The sequence below is a fragment of the Cnephaeus nilssonii genome (genome assembly GCF_951640355.1).
Source record: "Cnephaeus nilssonii genome assembly, chromosome: 16".
Taxonomy (NCBI): Eukaryota; Metazoa; Chordata; class Mammalia; order Chiroptera; family Vespertilionidae; genus Cnephaeus; species Cnephaeus nilssonii.
In genome coordinates this window covers 9,219,672-9,231,203 of record NC_137087.1, presented here as the reverse complement: position 1 = coordinate 9,231,203, position 11,532 = coordinate 9,219,672, and the positions used below count along the sequence as shown (strand labels likewise).

Below are 11,532 nucleotides of genomic sequence, written 5' to 3'. Positions count from 1 at the left end.
TTCGTTGCTTGCTTTTGCTCTCACAAGCAGTGTTTTTTGTTTGTTTTTTAATATTTTTTTTATTGATTTCAGAGAGGAAGGGAGAGGGAGAGAGAGAGAGAGAAACATCAATGATGAGAATCATTGATCAGCTGCCTCCTGCACGCCCCCTACTGGGGATCGAGCCCGCAACCCAGGCATGTACCCTTGGCCGAAATCAAACCTGGGACCCTTCAGTCCGCAGGTCGACACTCTATCCACTGAGCCAAACCGGCTAGGGCAGCAGTGTTTTTATAAATACTATTTTACAGGTCTCTTACAGTGTGCAAGAACTTCTCCAGGAGGGATGATGCTAGGTCATTCATTGTGTGCACATTCAGCTTACTTTTCCCAGTACACGACCACAGCCCGCACTGTGCGAGAGTTCACTTCACACTTTTGCCAATGCTTAATTTTGTCAGGCTTATTATTTCTTCTAACCTAGCGGGTTTAGACATGAATTATAATTTGCATTTCCAGTCTTTTTGTCCGTTTTTAACAGTTCATAGGAATTTTTCACATATTCCGGATACCAATTCTTGTTGGTTACATGTTTGCAACTATCTTCTCCCAGGATGTGGTTTGTCTTTTTCCATTCTTGATGGTACTTTTTGATGAATAAAAATGAACTTTACTGTGAATAATCTTCTTCCTTTATGTATTCTACTTTTTATTATTGATGTATGCCCTCAAAGGGAAGGATGTTTTAAAGCTATGTTCCTTCTGCTGCTGCTTCCTCCTCCCTCTCCCCTTCCCCCTTCCTCTCCCCTTCCCCCTTCCTCTCCCCTCCCTGCCGCCACCGCTGCACCCTCCTCCTCCTCCTCCTCCTCCTCTTCCTCTTTTTTTACCAAGGAAGTTGGACTTTATGATGCACTTTAGGGGGTTTATATTGTTCTCCACTCCTCAGCTTTCCTAGAGCAGTGGTCGGCAAAGTCATTAGTCAACAGAGCCAAATATCCACAGTACGATTGAAATTTCTTTTGAGAGCCAAATTTTTTAAACTTCTTCTAATGCCACTTCTTCAAAATAGACTCGCTCAGGCCGTGGTATTTTGTGGAAGAGCCACACTCAAGGGGCCAAAGAGCTGCATGTGGCTCGCAAGCCGCAGTTTGCCGACCACGGTCCTAGGGCAATCCTCCAGGCCTCTTGCCTCATTCCTCACCCAGACCTCCCTGTGGGGGAATGGGAAAGAGGCAAAACCCATCTGATTCTGTCATCTGCTGCTTAATCTAAGCCCAGAGAAATATGAACCAAAATGTATTTTATTTCATTTTAATTCAATTTATTAGACCGTCATCCTACCTAATAAAAGGGAAGTATGCAAATAACCATCACTCCGCTATGCCCATGATTGGGCCGGCGGCAGGCTGGGAGCGGGACTTGGGGTGGCCAATTGAGCTGACAGGATGAGCGGGGGGCAGGGACTCACAAGTCCCCGCCCCCCGTTCCTCCCGCAGGCCCCAACGGCAGTCACTGCGGGAGGACCGATCGAGCTGGCGGAAGACGCTGGTGGCGGAACTCGGGGTGGCCGATTGCGTGGCTGCCAGCACCAGTTTTCCGCCAGCAGCAGTTTTCCTCTGGCCACCCGCCGATTGGAGCGCCTCCCGATCGGAGTTCCTCTCGGGGTGGCCGATCATGCTGGCGGGAGGCACTCTGATCGGCGGGTGGCCAGAGGAAAACTGCTGCTGGTGGAAAACTGGTGCCGGCAGCCAGGTGAAGGAAGGTCTATTGCACGAAACTTCGTGCAACGGGCTTCTAGTTGATTAATAAGATTATATAGGTTTCAGTGTACACTTCTATGATACATGACCTGTATATTGCATTGTGGCCACCACCCAAAGTCAAATCATCTTCCGTCGCCATATATTTGGCCCCCTTTACGAGCCTCCCCACCCCTCTTTCCTCTCGTAACCACCATACTGTTGTCTGTGTCTATGAGTTTAAGTTTTATATCCCATATATCAGTGAAATCATTTGGTTCATAGCTTTTTCTGACTGACTTACTTAGCATAATATCCTCAAGATCCATCCATGATGTTATAAATGGCAGTATTTTATCCTTTCTTACAGCTGAGTAATATCCATTGTATGTATGTACCACATCCAGTCATCTATCCAAAGACACTTCGGTTGTTTCCAAATCTTATCCACTGTGAATAGTGCTGCAGTGGACATAGGGATGCATGTATCTTTGCGAATAAATATTACCTTCTGAATACCTCAAACGTGGCTTTGCTTTTCCCAGTTAGATCTTTAACCTAAGTAGAAGAGATTTTTGTGAATTTGTGGAAGGTAATGATTGCATTTTACTTCTTTCCAGCATCACCTTACTGTAAGGTCCATATTTTACCCACTGACCTGCAAAACCACTCTCATCATCAGCTGCTGTACATTCACAGGTTTGATTTGGGCTCTCATCTATTCAATTAGGTTATCACCACGCCATTTCATCACAGTCTAACTTCTGTAACCTAATACAAGTCATTACCTCTGAGACCTTGCCCTGTTCTTAAAGATTGTCTATTCAAAGCCTTGGTGCTTTCATATAAGTTTTAGAATAAGCTTATTAATTTTCACAAAGACTTTTATTAATTTTATTGAAATCTTATTGAATCTATAAGGTCACTGGGGAATATTCACATCTTTATGCTATAGAGTCTTCCAATCCTTGAATGTGAACCATCTGTTTAGGTCTTTATTGTCTTCAATTAACTTTTATACTTTTAATATAGTGGATTTAAACAAGTATTATTTTTAAGTTTTTCCTAGATGTTTTGCATTTTTGATGCCACTGTAACTATCTTTTATTTTTATTGTTTATTGCTGGTGTCTAGAGAAAAATTTGGTTTTTATGTTCAGCAACTTTGCCAAAAACACTTAATTCTAAAATGTATTTGTAGTTTCTTTTGCATTTTTTGCCTTATATAATCATATATGAGTGGTGAACCTTTTGTTTCTATCTTCAATTTTTATATCTTTTTTTGTCTTACTGTGCTAAATAGGATTTGTCACGCAGTGCTGACTGGAAGTGATAATAGTGAACGTCCTGCCCCTATTTCCAAAGCCCCAGGGAACGTGCTGTGTTTCATCACTAAGTATGATATTCACGGGAGGTGTTTTGTAAATACCCTTTTATAAAGTTAGCAGAGTTACCTCCTATCACTGCTTGGCGAGTTTTTATCATGCAGGAGAGCATTGGTCAAATACTTTTACTTTATTAAGATGATCATAATTTCTTTTCTATCTTTAATTTGTTAAATTGGTGAAATGAGTTCATCAGTTTTCTGAAGTACCCTTGCATTTGTGGGGTCATGATATGTTATCTTTATTACACACTAGAGGCCCGGTGCACGAATTTATGCACGGGTCTGGTTGGTGATGGGGCTGATCGGGGGTCTAGCCGGCCGGGGGGAGGGGCTGCGAGAGGTTGGCTGGCCGCCAGGGGCAGGAACCGCAGGAGGTTGGCTGTGGGAGCACACTGACCACCAGGGGGCAGCTCCTGCATTGAGCATCTGCCCCCTGGTGGTCAGTGTGCGTCATAGCAACCAGTCGGCCGGTCATTCAGTTGTTCATTCACTTAAGCTTTTATATATATAGATTGCCGGATCCAATTTGCATACACACAGACACTTGCATGCGCGCGCGCGCGCACACACACACACACACACACACACACCATGTGCATATCTGTGTATTTATGTGTGTGTGAGTATGTGTATTTCAGGTGTTTTTCATCTATGTTCATAGGTAAGAACACCTCAGACCTTCCTTTCTCATCCCTGTTGACCTTTTCTATTAAAATATGCTAGCTTATGAAATAAGTTTCAAGTGTCCCTTCTTATTCTGTACCTGGAAAAGTTTCATAAGACTGGAATGACTTCTTTCTTGAATATTTTCCAGAACTCCCTGAATGCCACCTGGGCATGGACTTGACAGGGGACCTCAGGCCATGCCCCCTGCCCTGGTGCTGGGCTGGGAGACCTCAGGCCTCGACCCCCGCCCTGGCACCAGGCCGAGGGACCTGAGACTGTGCCCCCCGCCTAGAGGGGCTTGACGGGGGTGGGGCTGGCCAGGTCTGGGTCTCACCCAATTGGGCGGGGGAGGGCGTCTGGGTCTGGGTCTCGCATGATTTTGAGGCGCACATGGGTGGGCGGGGACTTGACTCTAGGTCCCGCAGCGAGCCCCAGATTCTGACAGGAGGGAGATTTTCATATACATTTTACTAATTTTCTTTCATCTCTGACACTTGTATTATAGAGAAAGGGCAAATAGCAATATTAAAATATTTCCTCTAATTAATTCCCTTTTAATGTGCACAATTTTTGTGCACTGGGCCACTAGTCTTTTAATAAAAGTTCTTAATTTTAACAATGTTTAAATTATCAGTTTTCTTTCTTTTATGCCTAGTGATTTAGGTGTCCAATTTAAAACAAAAAAACAAAAAAAAAACTTACATACTCCAAAGTAAAGAAATGTTTATATTTTCTTTTAGACATTTTATTGTATTGCCTTTCATATTTGGATCTATGATTCATCTGGAAATAATTTTTGTGTATAGTATGCAGTAGGGGTCAATTTCATTCTTTAGAATTTTTTTAGTAAAGATCTGCTAAGAGCAAACTTCATTTTCGTTTGTAAATATATTTATCTTATTTTCAAACTGTTTTTTGAAGGATATAGAATTCTAGATTGGAAAATTTTGTTTTAGCACATTGATGTTTACTTCATTGTCTTCTGGTTTCAACTATTTCTGTTGTAAAATGAGCTATGATACTCCTTTGTAGGTAATCAAACTTCTTTTTCCTTTTTATCTCTGTTCTGTGTCACTGTGACATATCTGTGTGCAGTTTTGTGTGTGTTTTTTCTGATCCTGCTTGAGATTCTCTGGGCTCCTTAGATTGTTGCCTTTTATCAATTCTGAAAGATTCTCAGCTGTTATGTTTCTATTATCTCCGTCTCCTTCTCCCTCTCCTGTAACCCTGATAACATATGTTGAACTTGTTGTATCCTCTGTCTCTTAACCAATTTCACTTTTCCCAGTCTGTCTCTGTGTTACATTCTTTAATTTCTTAAGAATTGAGACCAAATGGATCTGGGAAAGAACTTCTATTTGGCCTGGCCGGCGTGGCTCAGTGGTTAAGCGTCGACCTATGAATCAGGAGGTCACGGTTTGTTTCCCGGTCAGGGTACGAGCCTGGGTTGTGGGCCCAGTCCCCAGTGTGGGATGTGCAGGAGGCAGCTGATCAATGATTCTCTTATCATTGATGTTTCTCTCACTCTCTCTCTCTCTTACTCTCTGAAATCAATAAAAATGTATTTACAAAAAAACAAACAAACAAAAAAAAACACCACCACTTCTGTTTGGTTCTTCTAGAAATGAAAATTAATTTTTAAATCCAAAGAGTGGGTTTAACAGATTAGACACAGCTCAGGAGAGACTCTGTTTCAAACTAGAATACAGGTCAGAATGTTCGCTTCCACTGCATCACTTGGGGGCAGAGCCATTTCAGGGCCACTTTAACCAAATTCTCAAAGTTTTTGGGCCAGTGTGATTTGTGTTGCAAAACGTAGTAAAATTCACTGACTTGTGGTTACAAACTATTGGGGGTAAAATTGTCCTCTTCATTCATACTGAGGTTCAAAACAGGCCATTTTTTTAACTTTGGTAGGGTTGGGGTGGAGTATTTTAGTTCAATTTACTCTTATGCAGAGGGTGCCGGCTTTGAGCCCGGGCCTCCTATTTGGCCCTTCTGACGCAGGCCCCTTTTTCTCTGTCCTCAGGGTAAAAGCCGGTTCCAGAGGGTCCCTAACCCTCTGGGTTCCTGCCTCCACTTAGACTTTTTAAATTTCGCCAAACATCCGTCGATTTCCACAGGCCAGCACTTAGTCTCCCACACTGGCAGACACGGACGGCTGCAGAACTCGCTCACATCCTTGACAACGTCATTTCCTCCCCACCTGCTGCTGATCTGTACCCGAGAGTCCTGGTTAGGTTGGGGGGGGGGGGGCGGTCTTTGTGGGGTGTTTGGCAGCTCTTCACCTTCCTCTCAGTATCATGACTTCCCTTTGGGGAGTTAAGATGGAAATGGCGTTGGCATAATCTGAGGTTACCACCCTGTGAGTGGGAGTGGGTTTTTATTCAGAAGGTAGTTTAACTCCCCAGTTTGTGCAAATGTTGACACACGGGTTAGATTTAACGCGCCAGTGCCTCTTCGGTAGCTCTAGTGTTTGTGTGGCCCGGGCCCCGCGTTCTTTGGGAGGGCACTGCAGTCCTTGGCTTCGCTTTTCCCAGAAGCGCCTGCTCTGCAGGAGGCGCGGCTTTCCGTGCCAGCAGAGGTGCCACTGCGGGCCCCCAGCTGCCACCTCTGCTGCTCAGAGCCGGGTGCGTACTTCCTGCCGTATCACGTCACAGCGGCCCCATGAGATGGAGTGTTGTAACTCCATTTTCATCAGGAGAAGACGGAGGCGGAAAAATGTAAAAAGCTTGTCCAAGGGGACTCTGCTGGGCACTGAAACTCAAATCTTACCCTCAGCCTGTCTCGCCTCCCTAAGGAATCAGACATCCGTTTTACTTACAGGGGTAGTAGGTGTATATTTCACAAATAATCTTAGTTTTGTCACAGAGGTCTCCTTGGCCTTCGTGGAGATCCTTAGCTTACCTTCCAGTCACGTCTGATCTGTAACACAGATTGTGCCTGGAACGTGTGTGAAGTGAGGGGTGATATTCAGTCATCACATGACGTTGTTAACAACGGCACGCTAGGTTGGCCTCTAGCCGCACAGGGGGCTTCCGCACAGCGAGAGCCAAGGCGCGTGCAGGAGGCAGACAGCAGCAGGGTAATGTGGAGGAGGGCAGTCCTGGAGGAGCAGAGCGTGCCCCTCCAGGAAGACATAAGGAGGCTCCAAGCATGCGAATGTGTGAGAACAGGACGGCGCTGTCAGGACGGTGCAGGCGTGCGGCCGGTTTGAGCGTGCTGTGACTGAGACGGTTCCTGGGAGAGGGGCTGTGAGGGTGAGCAGGAGCCAATTCCTGCAGAACTCCCTCCCCCGCCACCCCCCCTCGCTGCCTGGACGCCCAGGGGTGCCGTGGGGCCCTGAGCATTAATTCCAAACAAGCTCCCAGGCTGTGGGTGACGGGGAGAGCGCCAGCCAGCCGAGCGAGCCGCTGTCCACTCCCAGCCAAAGCTCCGCGTTCAAGACGCAGCCCCAAAATGTGCTGCTCTTCTCAGATGAGGTGGGTATCAACTCCCAAAATTAACTTTATCAGGAAATCAGGATGCCACTGAATTTAAAGACCTAAAAAGTGATGCCCTTTCTCCAAATTCACATCCTCTCGGGTGTTCTTGTTTGCTCCACAAGCCCCTGAGCACCTACTGTGTGCTGACCATGGGCCCTGGGGAAGGAGGCAGCCTTCTGTCCAGTACAGTGGCCACCAGCTATCGAACGTACACCCGGCTGCATGTCAGTGCTCAGGGCTGTGTCACTCACGGCTGCTGTATCACTCACGGCTGCTGTAAGGACACAGACACAGGAATTCCGTCTCAGCTCAAGGGGCTGTTGGGCAGCGCTTGTCTAGTGCGCACGACAGACCCTGCACACACCTAAATGGGCTGAGTTAGCTCTCAGGAGCAGGAAGGTTTGGTGAGCTCTGACCGTGAACCTGAGGGGCCCGGGCACTGTGAACGGGTGGCAGTGGGACAGGCCAGAGAAAAGCAGGTGGGAGCTCGGCTTCCCTCCTAGTCTCCTTGTCCTTCAGTTCCACAGGCCCTCACGTGCCCTAACCCCCTTTGCTTCAGTGCTCTTGATGGCGACTCATGAGAACACAAAGAGCCCCCCGCCCCTGCCGTCTAGGACTGTGTTCTGCAAACGGCTCCTCAGGTGCCCAGCTTCCCCCGCCCCGGAAGAGACCACGGTGCCCGCGACTCTGAGTGTTTGGTTGGCCCTGCAGGGGAGGCGCCCTGACAATCTCAGTTAAGTGGGGTTTCCCAAACTTCGCATGGCCGTGTGGCACAGCAGCTGCTGACACCTGGGATCTGACTCGGAGGACCGCCAGACTGGAGAAGTGTTGTTTCGCACGTTTCACCTGGAAAGCCCGTTGTCAGATGCGGTGCGGATGAGCGCGGCCCCGGCTGCAGAGAACAGGCACACGAGGGGAACAACATGTTCTTTTATTGATGCAAGTATGTCCAGTCACACCAACAGCCGACATGCTGTGTCACAGTACAGCCTGATGCTCACAGTTCATCTCAAAATACCAACACATCACAGTCAGGAGATGGACCCAGCTGGGCAGATGAAGTGGCAGCACGGACAGGTGAGGTGAGCACAGAACTTGGCCTGCGACGTGGAGGTGACGGGAAACTCCTTACACGTGGACAGAAAATGCTCTAACGCGTATTCCAAATATAGACTCTCAGGGTTAAGCCTTTATCTCAAATACATAAACAAAGCAATATGTACTATCAGTATACAATATGTACTATCTAGGACATCTGGAAAGTGCAAAAACACTGTGACAATACAGTGTAAATATTCTCGCTCCACCCAGTTACAGGTGGCGGCAGCAGCGACCACAGAGCCACCCTTCCTGAGGCCTGGCCCGCGCTCCAGGTGTCCTGGGAGCGGTGGGAGCAGCAGCTGGCAGGCTCCCGCTGGGGGCTCTGCAGAGCCAGGCGTGCGGAGAGACCAGGGTGAGGGGCTCCACTCCACGCACAAAGGAAAGCCGCGAGGGCCACGCAGTCCGCGTGGGTGGCCCGCCTCCCGCGCTCAGGGAGCAGGGCGGCCACCGGCCCGCGGCCAGGACGTCGGACGGCCCCGTGGCGTGTGCTCCCTGCGTCTGGGAGTGGAAACGACCTCCCGGTGCCGGGCAGTGCGTGTTCCACCTACACCGAGGAGACTGACAATCCAACCCCCTCGCCTGTCCTTGTTCTAGATTTTCTATTTTCCTAAAATGCAGTTGAAGAAAGCTTGGCCAGACATGTTCCAACAGAAAAGTATGCCGCCAGGTGTCCCCTGCCCTCCCGGCCCCAGAAATCCCTGATAAAGGAAAAGGAAAATGTAAACGTTGGAAAGCCCGCTCTCCAAGGTTGGCTTCCAGAAGTACGCGAACGAGGCGTCCTGGCCCCCCAAGGCCTGTGGGAACCTGGAAGCTCGCGGCCCAGGCTTTGCGGGCCCAGGCTTTGCGGGCAGGCGCCGCCGGCCGTGGGCCCTCTGGGACCCTCTAAGGCACCAGCCCTGACATCCCAGACACTGGCTGGAAGGGCGTCCACGCAGGCAGGGCTCACATGGGTTTTGGTTGGGTTTTTTTAAATATTTTCTCAGAAGGTGAATATAATCAAAAGTAGAAAATAAAAGTCTACGCTTCCTTAGGCCAAGATGTTATCATGGATGCCCTCTCCCATGATACTCCTTCCCACCCCTCCCTGAACCAGGGCGCCGCCCTGTTATTTAAAAGAAACAAAAACACGTTGCGCCAAAGGTTGATGCATGAAATAATCACCATTTTTTTCCATAAAAGTTATATACAAAATGGGCCCCAACCAGTGAGGCCGCCCATCTCCACCCAGGTCAAGGTTAAAGCTCGGTTCTCGTGCGCGTCCTCGGTCGCAGGCCGCACCCACGCCTCAGGCTCTGTTGAGGAGAGTGGTCCTAGAGGGGACGGCGCAGGGTCAGGGGACGTCGGGAGGCCTGGACTCCAGGCCCCGGCCATTGGGGGAGGAGGCAGGACATTCAGACCCAGGTCCTCAGCCTCCTTCCCCTGGCAGCTGCCTAGACCCCTTCCTCCCGTGTGTGGGGTGCCCTCGGCTGCCTTTCAGAAGGCAGGTCCGTGACGCCCGTCCTCTCCCCTCCTCGCCTGGGGCGGCCCCTTCAGTCCTCCTACCTCAGGGTCTTCCAGCTGTCCTTCTCCATGTGGTTCTCGGGCCCCTCGCTTTCGAAGGAGGCGATGAAGAGTGCTGAGAGATGGGGGGCCCCTCAGACGCATGTCCGCATGAGGTCAGCCCACCCTCTGTCCCCGCTGTCCCCTCTCCAGCCCTCATGGCCGGGGAGCAGCTGGGCTAAGAAGGGACTCCTGGACCAAGGGGCAGTGGCCTCGGCCGGGGCTCGTCCACGGATCTCCGCCGTGTGAGGCCCCAGGCCCCGCAAGGCCCCGCGAGGCCCCGCGCTCCCAGCTACCTGCTCGGGGGCTCTGCTTGGTGCCTGGGTCTGAGCGCTGGCCCGAACCCGCCTGGCTCTCAAGTGGCCTTCGGAGCCTGGTCTCCTTAGTCCTTATCCCTCATCTGTCCTCTGCCCACAACCCACCCTCACGAACTCACCTGTGGCCGGGCTTCCCCTGTGTGGTGTGGGGATAGTGATCAGCCCCCATGGAGACCCAGCAAGGGGGAGTCGGGGCCAGGTGCTATGGGGCTCCCGCCATGCGGGGCGGCCTCACCTTCCTCGCTGTAGATGGGCGCCGTAAGCAGGTAATTCTGAATCTTCTTGTCCTTTTCAAAGGGACACTCTACCCGTGTCCATGTCATGAACTCGTGGATCTGTCTGGAGATCTCCCAAAATTTCTGAAGGGGCAGAGGACAACGGCGGTCCCTGTCACCTTGATCAGGGCCGTGTGCTGCTCCCTGCCTGGCCCCAGCACGGCGAGGCGGCGGCTCTGCACAACTGACTGCGTGGCCGCGGAGCACGCTGGGCAGCGTCAGAGCCAGCAGGCGTCCCAGAGCACACACCGTCCTGCCCTCCACCTGGGCCATCAGGCTGGCGGCAGGGTCTGCGCCTCCCCTGCCCCGGGACCCCAATCCCTGACCCCTAGCTGAGACAGGCAGCCAGCCAGACCAGCACAGCACCACCAATCTGAACACGTCATGATGTCACTCTTTGGGGCCCGTGTGGGAATCCATAACCCCCTCCCACCCTGACCTGCGTGAGGTGAGCGCTGGACACCCAGCTCCCCCTGCACCTCCCCAATCCCACCCTGACCTGCGTGAGGTGAGCACTGGACACCCAGCTCCCCCTGCACCTCCCCAATCCCACCCTGACCTGCGTGAGGTGAGCACTGGACACCCAGCTCCCCTTACACCTCCCCAATCCCACCCTGACCTGCGTGAGGTGAGCACTGGACACCCAGCTCCCCTTACACCTCCCCAATCCCACCCTGACCTGCGTGAGGTGAGCACTGGACACCCAGCTCTCCTTACACCTCCCCAATCCCACCCTGACCTGCGTGAGGTGAGTGCTGGACACCCAGCTCCCCTTACACCTCCCCAATCCCACCCTGACCTGCGTGAGGTGAGCGCTGGACACCCAGCTCCCCTTACACCTCCCCAATCCCACCCTGACCTGCGTGAGGTGAGCACTGGACACCCAGCTCTCCCTACACCTCCCCAATCCCACCCTGACCTGCGTGAGGTGAGCACTGGACACCCAGCTCCCCCTGCACCTCCCCAATCCCACCCTGACCTGCGTGAGGTGAGCACTGGACACCCAGCTCCCCCTGCACCTCCCCAAGCACCTTTGTCCTAGCCT

The 11,532-nt window shown here is 51.0% G+C and overlaps 1 protein-coding gene across 12 annotated transcripts in view; it reads right to left on the bottom strand.

The window, feature by feature from the left end:
• Positions 1-8,109: 8,109 nt before the first annotated feature.
• The window catches only part of RASGEF1A (RasGEF domain family member 1A), a 74,465-nt gene continuing 71,042 nt past the window's right edge, over positions 8,110-11,532 (bottom strand). For all 12 annotated transcript variants that reach the window (XM_079793430.1, XM_079793441.1, XM_079793434.1 and 9 more), the window contains 3 exons: positions 10,448-10,571; positions 9,899-9,971; positions 8,110-9,666 (listed from right to left, as the gene is read on the bottom strand). In XM_079793430.1, coding sequence (XP_079649556.1) covers positions 9,642-9,666; positions 9,899-9,971; positions 10,448-10,571 — 222 coding nt within the window. In that variant the 3' untranslated portion in view covers positions 8,110-9,641. The remainder of the gene's footprint in view (positions 9,667-9,898; positions 9,972-10,447; positions 10,572-11,532) is intronic.